We start from the raw sequence: 23,046 nt of genomic DNA on the forward strand, positions 1-23,046 counted from the left end.
CATTGCCTCTTGTTCAATAGCTATTCCTTTTATGCTTAGTTTAGCTAGTTTTTCTACCAATTCATCTATTAATTCTTTATTCTCTTCCTTCTTTTTTATTCCTTGTAAACTGAATTGATCTTTACTAAGTTCTAGAGGTGGTTTAAATAATAAGGCTTTTTTCCTATTTGTCTCGGTTATCTTAACTGGAGATATATTTTGAGCTTTACAGACTATATTTTCTATTCTTGTTGTCTGCTTTCCAATGGTTTGGAGGCAGAGATTGGTATAGTTATTTTGTTCAATTATATGTGGTATAACATCTATTTTATGAGTATGATGCTCGGTCTCTTTTGGGATTATTTTTTAAGGAGAGGCTTTAGTTTCTGGTTTCTCTTTTAATGCCCCTTTTAACTGAAGACTTTTCTCAGGAGGGTGTTTACTTTGTATTTCTTCTCCTTCAGTAGAATGAAAGGTTTGATATTGATTTTCTATGGTATTAAGACCAAAATCTATGATTGGGATATTTCTTTTAAAGTAGGTCTTAACTAATAAAAAAATCCTATATTTTGTTTATTTTTCTTTATAAACTTATTGAATCTTTGTGAAGAGCGTCTAGCAATTCTTGAGGAAATTCGACTAGATAACAATCACGGATTTCTTTATTTTCATTAGATAGGTAATCATTCTTAAGCCCTTCTATATCTATTTTAAATTTTTCTTCTTTTTGAACGGTAAGAATATTAAAATCCAAATCAGAAGGTGTAGGTTCATTATCAGATGAGCTGGGTTCATATATCCTGTATACCGGTCTGTGGATATTATTATTTGTCCTTGTTAGTCCATCTAGTAAAGGTCTTTGTGGTATAGACGAGGTAGAGTGCCTATAGGGTTTTGAAAGCCTATTTGGTACCCGAGGGGATCCTTCAGATAGATTTATTCTAGTTCTCCTATTTGTATTAAATTGTATTTCTACATCTCCATCAGGATATTCAATGATTTGGTCTAGTTCACTATTAATTGGGACTCTGGACTGTTGGTTCTCACAATGTAAGGACCAATTTTCAGGAAGTGTTATTTGGAACCAACTTATAGATTTGGGTATGACTGTATTTGATTTTTCCATATTTGTTTGAAAGAACATAGTTTGTCCCTTAGTGTCCATTTGGAAGGCATTAGGACATAAAGTGTTCATAACTTTATAGCATATTTTGCATCCTAAAGCAACATTTTGTGATCCAAGGTTCATATCAAACCCTTGGGTTTTTATATTCAGGGTAAGGACCTTTAATAGGTTAGGGTCTGCTAAAGAAATTGAAAAGTTTGGAAAGCAATTAAAATATATAGGTTCATTACAAAGGTTAGATTCTATTATTCCTAGCAGGGAATCTGAGAATTTATTATGACGGTCATCTCTTAAACATAAGAGAACATAATTATTTAATCCTAGTCGTGTCAGAGGTTTTATTGCTATTTGAATAAGACCTATATGCGGATACCTATAATCTTTAGATTTATGATTTTGTATCATTCTATTTGAGAGTAGTTGGAAACTTTCTTGTTCGTTTGTAATAGATATACTTTGTTCTACTGTTTTGATGGCATAACTGAATTTAAACTCGAAAGTTCCTTTTTTATATATATCAGTTATGGGTACTTTAGAAATATTCCAATTTTAAATTTGCTTTTTTATGTTGTCTATGGTTATTTCTTCTTTATTTTTTATTCGTAATGTACGGTTAGATGAAGATGTTCTATTGGATAGGGTCCTAATAGAATTTGCCATTTCAGTACAATGGTTGAATACTGAGTCAGTCGGAAACAGTCCTCGTGCCTTTTTCACGGCTCTCTCTGGCCTTTTTTCGACAGTACGGGTCACGACGACTTGTTAGTTTCAATCTCTGATTGTTTGAATGGAAAATTTTATTAAGTTCTTAACTTCTAGAACAGTATCTCAACTACAATTCACCACTGTAAAACTATTGGCTCTGATACCATTTAAAGCCAAGATCTATTGTGATCAACTATATTCAAATATTACAATGAAATATATTAATGATTAGTACACAAATTTTACGAGTAAATAAACAATTAAACAGATAAGCAATAAAAAGGGAGATATATCAATATTGAACCAATTAACATATGTAGCATTCCTAACTTTTAAACAGAATATTATTTTAACTTGCATAAGGTAAAACAGATACTCACATAAGACACTTGCAATAAAACAGTATACTCACATAAGACACTTGCAATAACTTGAAAATATTTTTCACTCCTCTGGGCAATAGCTCGGTAGATTGTTCAGGTTACAATCACACATTAACAAACTTGACAATCTCTCGAAAAGAACCTCAGAGTGGCTAGACACACCACCCTATATACAACAAATAGAAAAATAAGAAAGAGAAAGGGGCAGCAAATAGAAAAATAAGAAAGAGAAAGAGAATCCGAGAATGACACGGAGAGTTACAGAGTAACAGTTAGGGCAATAGTGAGATACCAGAGAGGTAACAAAATTGTAATAGAGTGGTAGCCGAGTGATAACAGAGTGTCCGAGAGTTGCAGTGAAAAGCGAAGAGAGCAGAGCAGGGAGAAGAGGCCTAAGAAGCTTGTTGAGAGAGAGATTGCTAAGAGAAGTTGCTGAAAGAGAGAGCTTGTAAGAGAGAGTCGTGAGATATCTATGGAAGAGAAAGAGAGACTGCAGAGAAGGAAGAGATATCTGAGAGGTTTGAGATAGCTTGAAGAGCAGAGCGGAGAGAGTAGCAGAGATGGTTGAGATAGAGTGGAGCTATGATGGCTGAGGGAGAGTGGAGTTATAATGGGTGAGAGAGACCTAAGGGAGCTTGAAGAGCAGAGTAGAGAGAGTAGCAGAGAAGAGCAAGAGAGCAGAGCAGAGAGAAGAGCACTGGGGGAGAGCACTCGAGATGCCTTAGCTTCACCTCCTCCCCTTTTGTAAGCATCGGACCCCAAAGTTTATTAAATTTGCTTCATAAAGGATGCCAGCTCAAAAGGCATGAGGTGACCCAAAAGTTGTCGGCAGCACAATAAAAGGTGAACAGTGACATCTTGAGGCGACAAGAAGTTGTCGGCAGCACAGTAAAAGGTGAACAGTGACATCTTGAGGTGACAAAAAGTTGTCGGCAGCATAGTAAAAGGTGAACAGTGACATATTAAGGTGGCAAAACGTTGTCGGCAGCATTATTGGTATGTATATTGGTATGTCGGGAACATTATTGGTATCAAAAAGTTTGGCCTGTCCCTGTATTGGCCTGGCTTAGGTTTGGGATAATCTGAATTCACAGCCCTCATTCTCTTGGGCATAATCCCTTGATCCAGAAATATAAAATGAAGAAGGTACCAATCTCACCACCTGAAGCAAGAGTTAATAACATGACCGACTATATAAACAGAATGAGTCAGCAAAATCCCATGGCTACCAAAGAAGAATTGAAGAAAAAACTACTACAACTTTTTGATGAAGAAGAAGAAGCTAAGTCCACGTCCACACAAAAAGAAGAGGATTCTGCCCAAGAGAACGAGGCCTGTGAATTCAGATTATCCCAAACCTAAGCCAGGCTAATACAGGGACGGGCCAAACTTTTTGATACCAATAATGCTGCCGACATACCAATAATGCTGCCGATAACTTTTGTCACCTCAAGATGTCACTGTTCACCTTTTACTGTGCTGCCGACAACTTTTTGTCACCTCGAGATGTGACTGTTCACCTTTTACTGTGCTGCCGACAACTTTTTGTCACCTCAAGATGTCACTGTTCACCTTTTACTGTGCTGTCGACAACTTTTTGTCACCTCAAGATGTCACTGTTCACCTTTTACTGTACTGCCGACAACTTTTGGGTCACCTCATGCCTTTTGAGCTAGTATCCTTTATGAAGCAAATTTAATAAACTTTGGGGTCCGATGCCTACAAAAGGGGAGGAGGAGGTGAAACTAAGGCATCTCGAGTGCTCTCCCCCAGTGGTCTTCTCTCTGCTCTGCTCTGTTGCTCTTCTCTGCTACTCTCTCCACTCTGCTTTTCAAGCTCCCTCAGGTCTCTCTCACCCATTATAACTCCACTCTCCCTCAGCCATCATAGCTCCACTCTATCTCAACCATCTCTGCTACTCTCTCCGCTCTGCTCTTCAAGCTATCTCAGACCTCTCAGATCTCTCTCAGATCTCTTCCTTCTCTGCAGTCTCTCTTTCTCTTCCACAGATATCTCACGACTCTCACTTAGCTTTCTCTTACAAGCTCTCTCTTTCAGCAACTTCTCTTAGCAATCTCTCTCTCAACAAGCTTCTTAGGCCTCTTCTCTCTGCTCTGCCCTTTCCGCTCTTCACCGCAACCCTCTTTGTTTTCTATCATTTCTCTCCTCAACTCTCTACTCACTACAACTCTCCGACACTCTGTTATCACTCTATTCTGCTCTCTCTGATACCTCACTATTGCCCTGGCTGTTACTCTGTAACTCTCCTTGTCATTCTCAGATACTCTTTCTCTTTTTTATTTTCTATTTGCTGTATATCAGAAGGTGTGTCTAGCCACACCAAGGTTCTTTTCGAGAGATTGTAAAGTTTGTTAATGTGTGATTTGTAACCTGAACACTCTACAAAGATACTGCCCAGAGAAGTGGAACATATTTTCAAGTTATTGCAAGTGTCTTATGTGAGCATACTGTTTTATTACTAGCGTCATACGTGAATGTCTGTTTTACCCTATGCAAGTTAAAATAATATTCTGTTTAAAAGTTCGGAATCCTACATATGTTACTTGGTTCGTCATTGATATATCTCCCTTTTTATTGCTTATTTGTTTAATTGTTTATTTACTCGAAAAATTTGTGTACTAATCATTAATAAATTTCATTGTAATATTTGAATATAGTTAATCAAAATAATCCAAATAGATCTTGGCTTTAATTGGTATCAGAGCCAATAGTTTTACAGTGGTGAACGGTAGAAGTTAAGAACTTAATACAATTTTCCATTCAGAAAATCAGAGATTGAAACTAACAAGTCGTCGTGACCCGTACTGTCGAAAAAAGGCCAGAGAGAGCCATGAAAAAGGCACGGGGACTGTTTTCGACTGACTCAGTATTCAACCATTGTACTGAAATGGCAAATTTTATAAGGACCCTATCCAATAGAACAACATATTCATCTAACAGTACATTACGAGTAAAAAATAAAGAAGAAATAACCATAAACAACATAAAAAAGCAAATTTAAAATTGGAATATTTCTAAAGTACCCATAACTGAAATATATAAAAAAGGAACTTTCGAGTTTAAATCCAGTTATGCCATCAAAACAGTAGAACAAAATATATCAATTACAAACGAACAAGAAAGTTTCCAACTACTCTCAAATAGAATGATACAAAATCATAAATCTAAAGATTATAGGTATTTGCATATAGGTCTTATTCAAAAGCAATAAAACCTCTAACACGACTAGGATTAAATAATTCTGTCCTCTTATGTTTAAGAGATGACCGTCATAATAAATTCTCAGATTCCCTGCTAGGAATAATAGAATCTACCCTTTGTAATGGACCTATATATTTTAATTGCTTTCCAAACTTTTCAGTTTCTTTAGCAGACCCTAACCTATTAAAGGCCCTTACCCTGAATATAAAAACCCAAGGGTTTGATATGAACCCTGGATCACAAAATGTTGCTTTAGTATACATAATATGCTATAAAGTTATGAACACTTTATGTCCTAATGCCCTCCAAATGGACACTAAGGGACAAACTGTGTTCTTTCAAACAAATATGGAAAACTCATATACAGTCATACCCAAATCTATAAGTTGGTCCCAAATAACACTTCCTGAAAATTGGTCCTTACATTGTGAAAACCAACAGTCTAGAGTCCCAATTAATAGTGAACAAGACCAAATCATTGAATATCCAGATGGAGATGTAGAAATACAATTTAATACAAATAGGAGAACTAGGATAAATCTATCTGAAAGATCCCCTCACGTACCAAATAGGTTTTCGATACCCTCTAGGCACTCTACCTCGTCTATACCACAAAGACCTATACTAGATGGACTAACAAGGACAAATAATAATATCCATAGACCGGTATACAGGATATATGAACCCAACTCATCTGATAATGAACCTACACCTTCTGATTTGGATTTTAATATTCTTACCGTTCAAAAAGAAGAAAAATTTAAAATAGATATAAAAGAGCTTAAGAATGATTACCTATCTAATGATAATAAAGAAATCCGTGATTGGTATCTAGTCGAATTTCTTCAAGAATTGCTAAACGCTCTTCACAAAAGATTCAATAAGTTTATAAAGAAAAATAAACAAAATATAGGATTTTTTGACTGGTTAAGACCTACTTTAAAGGAAAAAGATATCCCAATCCCAGATTTTGGTCTTAATACCATAGAAAATCAATATCAAACCTTTCATACTACTGAAAGAGAAGAAATACAAAGTATACACCCTCCTGAGAAAAGTCTTCAGTTAAAAGGGGCATTAAAAGAGAAACCAAAAACTAAAACCTCTCCTTATAAAATAATCCCAAAAGAAGACGAGAATAGAAAATATAGTCTGTAAACCTCAAAATATATCTCTAGTTAAGACAACTGAGACAAATAGGAAAAAAGCCTTAATGTTCAAACCACCTCCAGAACTTAGTAAAGAGCAGTTCAGTTTACAAGGAATAAAAAAGAAGGAAGACAATAAAGAATTAATAGATGAATTAGTAAAAAAACTAGCTAAACTAAGCACAAAAGGAAAAGGAATAACTGTTGAACAGGAGGCAATGGTATTACAAGAAGAAAACCTAAGTAATAGTGAAATACAACAAATCGAAGAAGCCTTCAAAATAAAGGAACCTGAGATAAATAGAATAGATTACGGGAGAAAAGTAAGACCAACGTCTCAAACCAGGACGTATTACCCAAGACCAACTCCTGTGGACATCCAGTTTGAAGAAGACTTGATTACTAGCACCGTATCCTACTTAGGAAGAACAATAGTCAACTGAAATATAGATGGAATGTCTGATCACCAAATACTTGATGTAATGAAATATATGACTATGTACACAACAGCGTGCAAAATAAGTGGAAATCATGATCAGGAAATAGCTAAAGCCATCATCTGCGGTTTTACTGGATGGTTAAGAGGAAAGTGAGATTTTCATATAAACGAAACAACCAAACGAGAAATACTGGCTGCCACAAAGCAATGGACAGTAAAAAATGAATTTGGTCAAGATATACCTAATAGTGAAAGTGATGCAGTTAATATCCTGATACATACAATAACTCTCCATTTTGTAGGAAATACCGCTTTACTTGATGTTAGATCAAAAGACCTTCTCTCCAACCTAAGATGCCCAACATTGTCTCATTATAAATGGTATAAAGATATATTCTTTTTTCGGCTCCTTTCCAGGGAAGATAGTAAATCAGACCACTGGAAAGAAACCTTTATTGCTGGATTACCCCATCTTTTTGCTGAGAAAGTCAAAACAAGATTGAAAAATAAATACGGAGGAATAATCCCATACTCCTTATATACATTAAGAAAATTGTCTACGGAAATATGTTCGAAAGGTTTTGCTCTCTGCAAAGACCTAAAGTTAAAGAAACACTTAGAAAAACAAAAAATGACAGGCAAAAAGGAATTGGGTGACTTTTGTTAGCAATTTGGATACAATACTCAGCCTATAGCCAAAGATACTGATAGAAAGAAGTATAAAAATAGAAGATATAAATCTAACCATATAAGTAGTGCCAAAGAAAAATTTCCTAAGAAAGTTTCTCCTAGAAATAAGTTTAAGAAATCTAAAGGAAAAAGGAAAATGCATGTTTGTTATAACTGTGGTAAAGTAGGGCATTATAAGAATAAATGCCGAATAAAAAAGAAAATAAATGTCATACAAATAGAAGAAAATATCAGAAGCCAGCTGTATCAAATATTACAGATAGATGAAGAATCGGATGATAGTTCATTAAGTTCTGATACTGAACCACTTGTTGGAGAAATAGAAGATGAAAATTTAATAATTAGTAGTTCAGACTCAGAGGATGAAAATAATAATTGCTTCTGTAATACACTCTCCAAAGAAGAAAATTCGATCACTGATATAATAGACAAAATAACAGATCCAGAGGTAAAAAGAGAAGCCTTAATTCAATATATTCAAATAGTTAAAACAAATAAGAAACCCTCTCCTCTTGTTAGAACTCAAGGGGATTATAGCTTTGCAAAAATCCTTAAAAGAGTTGAAAATAAAAATAATGATAAAAAAGAACCATCTATATCTGAATTAAAGCATGAAATAAATGAGGTACGAAATGAATTAATAAATCTAAAAAATAGGATACAGGTTTTAGAACTAGCATCCAACCTGCAAAATACATCTAATACAGATGAGGAATTAGAATTTGATAACATTGTAAATAATTATAAAAGGCCTCTATCCCCTATAAATGAGGAACCAGGATCCTCTAGTACTATACAGACTGATAATTATATAAACTTACTTGATAAAGTGATTACGCAAAAATGGTTTACATTAATAAGAATAATAGTCCATAAAGAATACAATTTCCAAACCTTACCATTAATAGATTCAGGTGCGGACCTAAATTGTATAAATGAAGGATTGGTCCCCACAAAATATTTTAGAAAAACAACTCAAATATTAAATACAGCAGATGGAAGTAGATTAATTATAAATTATAAACTTTCTAATACTGCAGTCTGCAATAATGGAAATTGTTTTGAAATGTCATTTATTATGGTAAAAGGACTAAGCCAATCCGTAATACTTGGAACTCCATTCTTGAACCTATTATACTCATTAAAAATGGACAGTTCAGGGATTGAAGCGAATATAGAAGGCCACAAGGTAAAATTTGAATTTATTGACAAACCTAAAATCCGAGAAGTCAATAATATTAAAGAAACAATATCCAATAAAGAAAAATTTATGTATCATCTTAAAGAAGAGCTAAAATACAAACTAGTTGAAGAGAAGCTTTCTAATCCTGAGAATAAAAAACTTATTAAAGATATTAGAAGAAAAATAGAAAACGAAATTTGTGCAGAATTACCAAATGCCTTTTGGAATAAGAAAAGACATATTGTAAGTTTACCATATGAAGCAGATTTCCATGAAGATAAAATACCTACCAAAGTAAGACCAATACAAATGAATCCTCGACTTTTAGAAATATGCAAAAAGGAAATTGATGATTTGTTACAGAAACAGCTTATTAGGAAAAGTTCTTCTCCATGGAGTTGCTCAGCATTCTACGTAGAAAAGGCTTCTGAGAAAGAAAGAGGGGCTCCACACTTGGTAATAAATTATAAACCCTTTAATAAAGTTTTAAAGTGGATAAGATACCTATTCCCAATAAAAAGGATTTGCTTGATAGACTTGTAAATGCTTGCATCTTTTCCAAATTTGATTTAAAATCGGGATACTGGCAGATTCAGATTGTTGAACAAGATAAATATAAAACTGCCTTTAATGTCCCTTTTGGACAATATGGTTGGAATGTGATGCCCTTTGGACTTAAAAATGCTCCTTCTGAATTTCAAAATATTATGAATGATATTTTCAATCCTTGTATGAAATTTATGATTGTCTATATAGATGATGTCCTAATATTCTCTGAAAGTATTGAGCAGCATTTCAAACACATAAATATTTCATCAAAGCAATAAAAGTTGCAGGACTGGTAGTCTCGGCTAGAAAAATTAGCCTCTTCCAAACAAAAATAAGATTTCTAGGACATAATATCTTCCAAGGCAGTATAATCCCAATAGATAGGGCAATTGAGTTTTCTGATAAATTTCCACATATTATTCTAGATAAAACTGAACTTCAAAGATTTTTGGGATGTCTTAATTACATTGCCGATTTTTATAAACATCTAGCCATTGATGCTAAACTTTTATTTCAAAGGTTAAAAAAGAATCCACCAAAGTAGACAAATGAGCATACTTTGGCTGTTAAGAAAATAAAAATTAAAGCCAGGGAATTACCCTCTCTTACACTATCCAATCCTACTGCATTCAAGATAATTGAATGCGATGCTTCAAAAATAGGATTAGGAGGTATATTGCAGCAAAAAATTTCAAAAATAGAACAATTAGTTTGTTTCACCTCACGAGCATGGAACCAAACACAACAAAATTACTCTACAGTTAAAAAGGAAGTTTTGGCCATTGTCCATTGCGTTACCAAGTTTCAAAGTGACCTTCTAATTCAAAAATTTCTCATACGCGCTGATTGTAAGTCCGCAAAAGATATTCTTAATAAAGATGTCAAGCACCTTATCTCAAAGCAGATTTTTGCACGATGGCAAAGTATATTATCCTCCTTTGAATTTGAAATTGAGCATATTAAAGGAAATACAAATTATCCTCCTGACTTTTTAACCCGTGAAGTTTTGCAGGGGGGACAGGGACAGAAGAGTAATACCAAACAAGGGGAAAGGGAAAATGGAAATAGTTCCAGCATTAGACAAGACCTTAATGACCTCTCCTATAACCCCAAATCCATTAGTTAGAAAGCAAGCATAAGAAAATAGTATTCTCTCCTGAGCCAATATCAATACCTAATACCTCAGGAGAAGGAAAATACAGGTTCATAGAAACCACTTTTATAGCTGAAATAATAATAGATGATATTCATAAAGATAAAGATCCATATGAAATAACAAATATCTATTTCGATAATCATTTACACCCCTCCAATAATAATAAAACGCAAGAATGGTATGAGGCCATCCTCTTGGAAACCGGATCAATAACAATGATCCATTTTTATAAGGAAAATACTAATATAATTGCATACTCCAAGTTCCAGATCCTCAAAATAATATCATATAAGGACTGGGGTATGGATCCAGTAAAACCAAGAAGGTTGCAGACAAAAGGATTTAATAACAAATACTTTCGATATGCTGAGCATGTTGAAGCATGGCATAAAGTTTTTGCCTTCCAAAATAACAATAACTCCCATACATGGTTCCTTCAAATAAAAATACCAGTGATTGGGGAATTTCCAAATTGGTTCAAAAACTGGTTCCAACTACGAGGATCAGGAACCGAAATACTACCGCCAAAAATACAAGCCTCTAAGAGGAAATTTGCTTAATTTAATAATAATGATACAAGAATAGATCTCCATAAGTATTTCATGGCATTATATCAAATACCATGGATCATGAAATGGTCCTACCAAATATCGGATAATTATACAAATAATTGGGAATACATTCCCAAACTGGGAAGACAGGTATACATAAAATGGTGGGATGTATATATATATATATCATCGTCTAATGGTGAACCTAGAACTTAGTACTCCCAAATTATACAAATAATTGGGACTACATTCCCAAACTAGGAAGACATGTATATATAAAATGGTGGGATGTGTATATATATATATCATGGTCTAATGGAGAACCTAGAACTTAGTACTCCCAAATTTTTTACTATAAAATACCCTTTAGATGATAAAAAGAACTTTTTACTATAAATATTTCATGTATTTTTAAAAGGGTATTTTGATCTTTTTAAATCCCTCTAAAACTCAATTTCAAATTCAAAAAAATTCTTTGATTTTTTGAATGATATTGGACTTGAAAGGTAAGTTACAATTACAAAAATACGCTTCTCAAAATTTCAAGTTAGCCATTGTTGATATACTTTTTTATATTTATTAGGGCATTTGATGTCAGAAATTTTGGAGTATTAAATGCTAAGTTCACTATTAGTATAGTATATTTTAGAATAACCCATATATATATTTATACTATCATCACTATCCTCATCATAGCCTTTTTCCAACTAACTAGAGTCAGCCACACGAATCTTGGTCCACCATTCTATTTTATTAAAGGTTACCCTCAGTAAGGTCATAAGTCCCCATATCTTTTCGAACCACTTCCAACCACGTCCTTTTAGGCCTACCCCTTGCCCTTTTCAGTCATTCTATTTGAACTAACTCGCACCTCCTAACAGGTGCTGTACTTGATCAACGCCACACATGGCCCGGCCACCTAAGTCTACTCTCTCTCATCTTACCTAAGTTTACTCTCTCTCATCTTATCGCCTAGTGGTGCCGTACCTAAATTCTCCCGAATGGATTCATTTTGAATTCTATCCTTTCTTGACTTGCCACTCATCCATCTCAACGTCCTCATCTCTGCTACACTCATTCATTCTATGGGTATATTGTTTTGTGTCTGCCCAACATTCCGCCCCGTAGAGCAAAGCTGGTCTTTATTGGTATGTGGTGATCACATAAAATTCCGGTTGAAAATCTCCACTTCGCCCAACGAGCTCGAATTCTATGCACGACATCTACCTCCATCTCTCCATTTTCCTGGATTATCGACCCAATAAATCAAAAGTGCGGTCTTTTTTGTACTTCCTGGACACCAATCTTAACTACTTCCTCATCTCTACTCCCATTATTATTAGACTTGTATTCCACATACTCTGTCTTAGTTCAGCTAATCTTTGGATTTTAAAGCATCCCTCCAAAGTTCTAACTTTTTGTTGACGTCGTTTCAAGTTTCATCGATCAAAACTATGTCATTTGCGACTAACATGAACCACAGTACCTCATCTTGCAGGTGCCTAGTTAAGTCGTCCATAACTAAGACAAAGAAGTACAGGCTCAATGCTGACCCTTGATGTAAACCTATTGTCATTGAAAACTCACTCGTCTCTCCACTAGTTGTTCTTACACTAGTTAACGCTCCATCATACATATCTCTCACCAAGTCGATGTAGTGTCTGAAGACCCTTTTCTTTTCCAACACCCGCCAAATCAAATTTCGAGGTACTCCATATTAAACTTTCCCTTAATCCGTCCCATGCTCGGGTAAAAAAGTTGGGTTGTGTTAAGTAAGCAGCTAACGTAAACTTTTGCCAAAACTTATCATATATATATACTATAAATCCATTTATTTTTTTTATACGGAGGTCACAATCACTTTTGGCCATTGGATTTCTGATGTGAAATTCAATAGTGAGAGTATGTCACAACAGTCGAAAAATTTTATTTAGAATTTTGTGCCCAAACAATGGTTCATCCTCAACCACCGGATTTCAAATCGAACGGTCAACGATGATTGTGACCTCCTTGTATCAAAAGTAAATGGTCCCATTGTATTATATATATGGAAAAAAATTATATAAGGTTAACACCTTAAATTGTAGAATTCAGGTGCACCTCAAAACTCCATTTGAAAAGGCTATTATGACATTAGAAAACCATCTAATTGGTCTTCTTGACATCGAGTGTATGGATAGGGAAAAAAAAAAGATTTCAAGACCCAAAAATAGTACATCTTATAATACATTATCTAGACCGTCCATTTTCAAGACTTTCATGCTCTTATAGATCTGCTTAACTTGAATCATTTTTTGAGGTTAAAATTTTATCATGAAAAAAGATTCTTGGGCCATTCAAAAAAAATTTGACAGTAAAATTGCATCTTAGGACAAGCTTTGAAGGTGCACTTTGATCATTTATGGTTGCAACCTTATGAAAATCTTGCCCAATATATATATAACAACCCTTGAAAATACAAAAGTTAATGTTTGAATGTGTTGCAAGGGGTGGATTTCCTAATTATATAGGTTCTCTTTGAAAAAAGTTACTTTTGTAGTAACGTGTTTATTAAGTAAGAGTGTATATACACTTATTACTAAAAGACAAGGGGGGTACTTTTGTCATCTTTATAAGGGTATAATAGAAAATTTTATTAAAGGATAAGGGATTCTAGAAAAACGTTTCAGGACACTAATTTCCATAAATGCCATTGTTTATTAACATGTCAAATTTAACTTTACTTAATGATTAAATTAACTATAAAAAATTAATTTTTAAAACAAAAAGAAATTGGTTTTATGAAAAATACATCAATCGCAACCCATTTTAAGCTCCATAGCTTATAGATCCAAAGCCATCACCCCTCCTAGATACAAGGTTTCATTAAAGTAGCAAAGGTAGAAATAGAAGAGGCAAGAGAAGCCGGGGTGGGAGATCCATCATATCCAAATGCCGGACCAACACTTTGTATTTTGAGGTGATGAGTGTATTTATCATAAATTATCATTATTTTTTGTTTAAAAAATTATTTTAATAGGTAACTTAATCATTAAGGGTAAACTTGAAATTATTACATAAGTACAAAGGTATTTTAGAAGTTATGTGCAGAAACTTTATTTGTAGAATACCCTTGTCTTTTACTAAAAATTTGAACTTTACCTCTTAAGAAGATGACAAAAATACCGTTCATCTTTTAGTAATATTTACATATATGGGAAACTTTATCATTAATAAATCTGCCCCTTACAACTCATTCTAACATTAACTTTTTATATTTTGAAGGGTTGAGTTGTAAATTATATATATATATATATGTGTGTGTGTGTGTGTGTGTGCGTGCGTGCGTGTGGGTGTGTTGTGTGTGTGTGTGTGTGTCTACATGCATGAGTGTGTGAGTGTGCTTGTTCGCAAGTGTGTCAATTTCCTATAGATAAATATTCATAAGAATTTACCGTATTTTGCGTGAAAGTTGATAAAGGCCTGTCCCAGCCATTGCAACATTTACGCTGAAAAGGTTCCAGTTTTTCTGCAATTTCAGCATGATGATTGAAAGGAATATATTAGTCAGGACTGATAATGTTTTACAAGTCAAACAAAATAAAAATAATGCATAAAGGTACTCAAGGAGGGAAGCGACCAATTTCATAGTGTCACTCTATCTTCTACAAACATGAGTTAAATCAAGGCAAACACATGTATTCAAGGACCATGATACACAGTACATTACAATATAATTGGTGCAACTATTTTGTTTCAACAATATCCTGTCTTGAATCATATATGCTGCCCATATTGTTCTCAGTGTGGAAAGAAACCTTCTTTAAACATCAATGCCTGAAATTAGTGTTTACACAATAATAAATAGATGTGTTGACGATATTAGTGTAGTCTGCAAAAAAATAAAGGTATCAGCACTACCAAAAACTGTACATCAGCAAACCCATGAGTAGAATGTCACTTTAAAACCAACTTCAATGGCGAAACAACTCCATCAGTGAAGCCGATTTCCTATATAAGTGAAAAACATGTCTTTTCTTCCAGAGCTGCAGGCATTTTGGCAGTGTTTTCTTAATAAGAAGGGTCAACAAAGTCCAACACCCAGGGCAGACCAAGCTGGGCCCATTTTCACTCCTAAATGGGGGGAGGATAAGAGGATAACATTCCAAAACTTTGGTCTGTCCAAACAGGGGCCAAATCTACTTGACAAATTTGGTTTTTATAATCAGCCATCTCCACAAAACTACTTTTCCGCATTCTACGGGACCACCTATGTGGAAACAAAAGCTTAAATTCCCCATGTAGATTTTGCTCGATCAGAATTCTTGATCTATGAACACATCCATCATCATCCGAGTCTTGTCCCAACTATTAGGGGTGGGCTAATAGGTTCAGGATCCATGAAAATATGTAGTAAAGTTTTATGCTGACTGCCTATCTAACACAACTCTTTTATCTGGGCTTGGGACAGGCTACGGCAGAGTTAAATATTAAAACAATTATAAAAAGAAGAAATAGATATTTAGATCATCAAAATAAAAACATACATAAGCAAGAACCAAACAATGTGGACATTGAATTCAAATAGCATAAATCCAACTTCCCAAGGGAATGACCTCTAGGCCCAAGTGGTCAGGTAGAGGGTTGCCGTAACATGACATTTACAGTTCCATTTCTATCAAGTTCCCAAGTTAACATTCAAATGAAAAAGTAAATCAAGTGCCCAAGCAACCATCTACACTTATCGATAACTAAGCCTTAATCTATCACTAGTTTGGCTGCAACACATGTTTTGGTCAATACATGTTTAACATAAGACGAAAATGCAGTTGTTTTGCAAGTGGAATAAAACCTGGCACTTTCAGATTTTATCTCAAACAAATACGGGCTGCATTTCTTGAGTGAGTGTCAACCTAAATGGGGGTCTAAAATGGCATCCAAAGGCACGTTCAAGTCATCACCAAAAATGCCCACCAAGGAGATGAGACCTTAGAATACATAACAATCATATGCCTTCCAAAAGGAATGCACCAAAAGGTAAACGAAATGGTTAAGACATCAATCCAAGTATCCAACTATTTTGATCTGCCAGATCTATTCTAGGTGTATGTCATTTGGAAGTTCAAATCCAGTGATGTATGATATCTCCACATCCTTCGGATCATGGAGCACTTCCCTAGCAATAGATAATTTAGTTTCATTGCAGATTAGAGACAGAAGGAGCACCTAATCAAAGCCTTCCACTTTGGTCTTTGTAATAGTCGCACCAAATTTCTCAGGCAGCATGCGAACTGTAGATGGGCCCCAATTTTTCCCAATGAGAGTTACTAATGATAAAGAATTAGAAGAATTTTTAACCAGGGCTAAACATCCTAGTTTCTGAGAAAAACTAGTTGGAGATATATTTCCAAAAATTGATATATCAGAAGTACTGACCCGCTTGCTAGGCAAATCATTTGCAATAAAGATTCACGCTGATAAGAAGTACAAAAGCAATAAACCTATGATAAGACCATGATGTTTCAAAAGAAATCAGAAATTATAGCATCAAAAGATAGTCCTGTGGGGATTTGTTGGCCCCCACTTGAATGGCCAAACGAAACCACAGCCATCCAAATCGGGCCTAATTATACAACAAGAATAGAATCTTCCACATAGCATAAAAAATTTGTTTATGTTTTTATGAGGAGAAGCTTGTTTATGAATCTGTCGAACAAAATAGCAATTTATGTTCTTAAGAATTGTTTGAATACTCAACCACTCTGGAAAAGTCCAACTTTCACTCACCCAAATCACTCATAACTGGCATCCAACGGTTCAGGATAAACCTGACTCAGGTAACCCGAGTCATGGCCGAGTCTTGAACAAACATGCCAGAGTCTTGCTGAATCTGTCCAAGACTTCTAAAAAAAACGTTGATGCTGGTCCGAGTCTTGACCGCTCAAGCTCAAGACTTAGCTGACTTGGACCCGCTCACTTCTTGGTTCCATGTTTTTAAAGGCTGTTCTCAAGCTGACTCGCTTAATAAATCTTTCTACTCAGTACAAAACATGAAAAGGCATCGTTATCCAAAAGTTAGCAAGAAAAAGAAAAAGAATATTCTAGTGTTCGGGTTTCTCAGATCACTTGTTATATAAAAAACACCATAATGCTTGAATAATTATAAATAATTACAGTCCTTAGCCGTGTAAAGAATGGTGAGCTCCCATGATGCAGCTTAAATGTAACCACTTCATAATTTTTTTGAGTTGTAAGTTTGGGAGAGGGACCTGAGACCATTTTCTTAATCTCTTTGCTATCACATTGTATATCATATAAGATTACTCCGTGGATTTTAAGCCCCATATGGAGAACCAACATTTTCTTAATAGCCAGGGGGGGTTTGGGGGAAGAACCAAACAATGCGGAACAACCAAGACGTGGTTGCATTAAATAACTGACTGATCATGAAAGGAGTTATTTAAATGTTATAAGTTCAGCTAATAGGGCACTTCCTTTGCGGTGAAGGCTGCCAAATGGATTAGTCAGAGACTATGAGATTTTATTTTATTTTCCAAACACCACTTAGAAAAGCCACTAAAAAGTGCTAGATTTATTAGCCCAAATTAGGATCTTTTTAATGTTCTTAAGCATGAAGATATTATCTTGCCATGTGCATTATGATTTTGTCACATTTGACTTACTACAGTACTTCTTATCAGCAAAAATGTTAAACCATAGAGAAGTTGACAATTCATATTGTAAAAGATAGCATACAAACGTAGGAATCTCAAAGTGAGAAACTAGCCCTTTAGTCAAGTGCCAACACATCCATAAGTTATAAATATATACTTGTTTGAGAAGATAAGATTATTACTCAAGCTACCCTCTCCTCCAATCCATTTCAATCTTCAGAGAGAATACAACAGCGTGTTCCCTAGTTCACACACCTATTTTCCAATATCTTCTCTCTTGAGGCATTCTAATCCCCCAAGTATCGAATACTGTCTCAAATGGATTAGTCAGAGACTAAGAGATTTTATTTTATTTTCCAAATACCACTTAGAAAAGCCACTAAAAAGTGCTAGATTTATTAGCCCAAATTAGGATCTTTTTAATGTTCTTAAGCATGAAGATATTATCTTGCCATGTGCATTATGATTTTGTCACATTTGACTTACTACAGTACTTCTTATCAGCAAAAATGTTAAACCATAGAGAAGTTGACAATTCATATTGTAAAAGATAGCATACAAACGTAGGGGAATCTCAAAGTGAGAAACTAGCCCTTTAGTCAAGTGCCAACACATCCATAAGTTATAAATATATACTTGTTTGAGAAGATAAGATTATTACTCAAGCTACCCTCTCCTCCAATCTATTTCAATCTTCAGAGAGAATACAACAGCGTGTTCCCTAGTTCACACACCTATTTTCCAATATCTTCTCTCCTGAGGCATTCTAATCCCCCAAGTATCGAATACTGTCTCAAATGGATTAGTCAGAGACTAAGAGATTTTATTTTATTTTCCAAATACCACTTAGAAAAGCCACTAAAAAGTGCTAGATTTATTAGCCCAAATTAGGATCTTTTTAATGTTCTTAAGCATGAAGATATTATCTTGCCATGTGCATTATGATTTTGTCACATTTGACTTAAATGTTAAACCATAGAGAAGTTGACAATTCATATTGTAAAAGATAGCATACAAACGTAGGAATCTCAAAGTGAGAAACTAGCCCTTTAGTCAAGTGCCAACACATCCATAAGTTATAAATATATACTTGTTTGAGAAGATAAGATTATTACTCAAGCTACCCTCTCCTCCAATCCATTTCAATCTTCAGAGAGAATACAACAGCGCGTTCCCTAGTTCACACACCTATTTTCCAATATCTTCTCTCCTGAGGCATTCTAATCCCCCAAGTATCGAATACTGTCTCAAATGGATTAGTCAAAGACTAAGAGATTTTATTTTATTTCCAAATACCACTTAGAAAAGCCACTAAAAGTGCTAGATTTATTAGCCCAAATTAGGATCTTTTTAATGTTTTTAAGCATGAAGATATTATCTTGCCATGTGCATTATGATTTTGTCACATTTGACTTACTACAGTACTTCTTATCAGCAAAAATGTTAAACCATAGAGAAGTTGACAATTCATATTGTAAAAGATAGCATACAAACGTAGGAATCTCAAAGTGAGAAACTAGCCCTTTAGTCCAGTGCCAACACATCCATAAGTTATAAATATATACTTGTTTGAGAAGATAAGATTATTACTCAAGCTACCCTCTCCTCCAATCCATTTCAATCTTCAGAGAGAATACAACAGCGTGTTCCCTAGTTCACACACCTATTTTCCAATATCCTCTCTCCTGAGGCATTCTAATCCCCCAAGTATCGAATACTGTCTCATATAGAGGTATGTCAACTCTTTGATTTGGTGATCATGCAACACTGCAATTTGTCCAGTTATAAAAGAAGCTTACCTTGCCTTACCACACTTCTACGTACATGATTTACATGGCAGAAAAGAGGCCCCTATAGCCAAAGGTTGCACCCACATTGTACGTAGAGTCCAATCTTATGGAGATGGGAATGAAGAGCGAGTTATCTTCTACTTAGAACTGGACACAACTGCATCCAATATGATGTGGGGGTCATCTGGTTCTTATTCCCCATAAGTGGGCTTGCCACACTTATCCCCATAATAAATATGGGGGACCAAAGTTGGAAGCATCCCCTTTTTTTTATATAACCATCCCCTTTTAATGGTATATGGTACAAAACTGGGGTCAGTCACCATGTATTGTCAGTGATGGACATTGGAGCGTAGTTCCAGATAACAAACATTCATCTCACCAGCATTTATGAAATTACACAAATAGTGGATGCTTTAATTGTCACCACAAATAACAATTGCATATTGTAGACCTTCGCTTAACGTATATGAAGGAAGAACCACATTCAATCCTTCCAGAGAAGAATTTAAGATGGAGTGTTCCTTCTATACATCAAGCCAAATACTTCAACCTTGTGCTTTAAAATGCAGGATGTGAACCCCATGGGTCGGAGGTCTGATGCAGCTCAATGCGGTCGCAATGCCGGTGCATCACCTCTAATGCGGTCCAAAAATTTTAATTTTTCAAAAAAACTCACAAATATTAATGCATAAAAAAAATCTAAATGTGATCTATGTAATAATAGGTATTTTAATTTATTCAGCATCCATAATATATTAGTGGTTTGAGACTTTGAGTCCCCTAATAGCCTAATAAAGAGTAATAGAGTTTTTTATTCAAACTTCTATTATTTAATACTTCAAATGTGTGAGACAATAAACATGTAAAACAAAGCAATCCATTCCATCTCATATAAAATATCCAAAATCCAAACTTTAAACACCAAACGTTATAATGTCATCATCATCAGAGCCTTTTCCAAATGTTTATAACGTATAAAAGAAAAACATAATCAACTCTCAACTCTCAATCAAACAAGTCATCAAACAATTGAATTTCTTCTATTAACTCTTTTAGTCTCACTGTCTTCTTTTCTTATCCTTTTTCTTGGCTATGTATGCTCTAATCTCTCAATCGGCATGCTTTAACATTCCCAGTAATACCGGTTAGGTGTTCTTTTGTTGGAAAATACCTCTACATAAGTATTCCCCTACATAGGATACAAATAATGCAATTTCAATACCTAGGGTTTTTGAGTTCAGCATATTTCTATGCAAGACATTTGTTACTTGAAGATGATGAAGACATTGCCCCAAGAAAAGAACTAGGAAATGAAAAACATATAAAACCTCCCAAAGAAATTTCGATTTCCACTCGGTCCTTGAAAACGCTCGATTAGTTGGTGAATCAAGCCCAAATACGGTCCAAGCAATGCCCAAAACAAGCTCAACGAATAGTCAAAAAAATCTCTTTAATGTTTTCAAAAACTTTGGACTCAAGAGAAAATCAAGAGTTGGGAATTTTTGGTTTTTAATCACCTTAGAACCATGCTGTTTTCCTCTCTTTTTTTTTTTTTTTGGGTGGGTTGGGGGGTTGTTTTAACCCCCCAAACCCTTCCCGCCTTTTAGGGAAAAAGACAAATTCATTTCCCACCCATGAGCAAAAATGCGCTTGCATCACTTGTGATGCAATGTGTTCGCATATGTGGGTGGTGTGCTGCATACGTGGGGGCATCACATTTTTCTGCATATGCTGCCCAGAGCGATGCGCTAAAAAATGCTTCAACCCAAAGTAAAAGGCACTCAAAATTCTACCAATCACCATCAATGGAGACATAAAAATAGCTAGAAGATCCCTAATGGACAACTCATGAATTCTATCCTAGTGTGTTTAAATTCCCTGTCCCCCTTTTTATGATGATGGGTGTTGGTTAGTACCATTGCCCCCCTTTTCATGGGTTAGGAACTAGCTAGGGGCTGGATGGGTATGGGGATGCCAACCTTCCACCTATCCTTAAAATGTGCGAATGGGGGGTCACAAGCTCCTGATTCTCCTTTCTCTGGAAGGAGCACAATTATCCACCGTTCCCATACATAGAGGAAAATGGCCCCGCCGCTCCTCCTGCAAAAAATGTCCACTTATTCTTTAAAACAAGAAGATTGCTTTCTAGATCCAATTAGAAAGATCAAATTCTTGACACACTTGGAACTTGGAAGCGTATTCCCAAGAGGAGGCATGCAGTCTCTAAACGGTTTTGCTCTACAAAAGCAATTTTTAGGCAGGAAAACCACCCTAAGGAGAGTTCCTCACAACTCATATATCACCATATCTTGGAACCTTGTGCCACAATAATAGCTAACTGCCCCAATCTTGGATTACAAAGTGGAAGTCAACGTCGTAATATGAAACAGAAAATGATTACCCACTCATTGTGATCTCTTCTGATCCCATGACATATGAGAACCATGAGAAGAACAGCATTTGCTTTCCACTACAATGATCTTGGTTATATGGTTTAAACCAATAGTTTAAAAAACGGATCGGTGACCCGGATCGGGCTCCCAAAAAACCGATCCGGATCGGCGAATCGGCGATCCGGATTAGGAATCGCGTGAATCTGTCAAAATAAAGCTTAAAAAAAATCCGAAAAACTTATTAAAATGCATTATAAATATTGTTTTTTAGGAATTCAATAAGAAATGAGGGTACTCCATTACGAATTTTCATGTTTTTGAATGAATATGCAAATATTGATATGTTCTTTCCCTGCATGAACCGCCATTCAGCATTTAATTTACATCACACAAAAGGGTAAACATAGAATTATCATGGAATAAGTATATCAACATACATGGACTACAATAAAGCATAAAATTAGTAACATATGATCTAAAAAAAAAATGATAGACGACGTTATTGTTCTTCTTGGTCACGCTAGTGCCATTGATTGAATTCGTTTAACAATTCATTGATTCGATCTAAAAACAAATCATCGATATTAGCAGGCGTCTGACTATTCCCAAATCCCTGAATGTTAGTGTTTTGTTGTGTTCCCAATCTAAAATCCCCGAAGATTGTCCATCCTTCATGCTCACCTGCACTGTCGTGCTCATCCCTACACTGTTGCTGTTGGGACTCGATATGTGAATAATATGGCTGGGATAGGGTGGCTTCAAAATCATCATCTCTCTCATTTTCTCTTTGAATAATATGGATTAAAAAAAAAAAAAACGAATTTTCAAAAAAATCGATCATGGATTAAAAAAAAAAAATCACAAATTTTCAAAAAATTCTATCATGGATTACAAAAAAAAATTCAATCATGGATTAAAAAAAAAAAATCACAAATTTTCAAAAAATTCAATCATGGATTACAAAAAATTCGATCATGGATTACATAAAAATCGATCATGGATTACATAAAATTCGATCATGGATTACAAAAAAAAACAAACAAAAAAAAACAAAAAATTCAATTGTGGATTACAAA

At 34.9% G+C, this 23,046-nt stretch overlaps 1 protein-coding gene across 3 annotated transcripts in view; it reads right to left on the reverse strand.

Annotated features, from left to right (window-relative positions):
* Nucleotides 1-23,046, reverse strand: part of LOC18424900 (mitochondrial pyruvate carrier 4) — a 39,657-nt gene that overhangs the window by 12,250 nt on the left and 4,361 nt on the right. For all 3 annotated transcript variants that reach the window (XR_002279385.2, XM_020661799.2, XM_011630876.3), the window contains exon 4: nt 14,566-14,639. Coding sequence is in view for 2 of the 3 variants with exons in the window: in XM_020661799.2 (XP_020517458.1) it covers nt 14,566-14,639 (74 nt within the window). In the remaining variant the exon portion in view is untranslated. The remainder of the gene's footprint in view (nt 1-14,565; nt 14,640-23,046) is intronic.

This window comes from Amborella trichopoda, chromosome 10 (genome assembly GCF_054954075.1).
Source record: "Amborella trichopoda isolate Santa Cruz 75 chromosome 10, AtrichopodaSantaCruz75HAP2 v2.0, whole genome shotgun sequence".
NCBI classification, from domain to species: domain Eukaryota; kingdom Viridiplantae; phylum Streptophyta; class Magnoliopsida; order Amborellales; family Amborellaceae; genus Amborella; species Amborella trichopoda.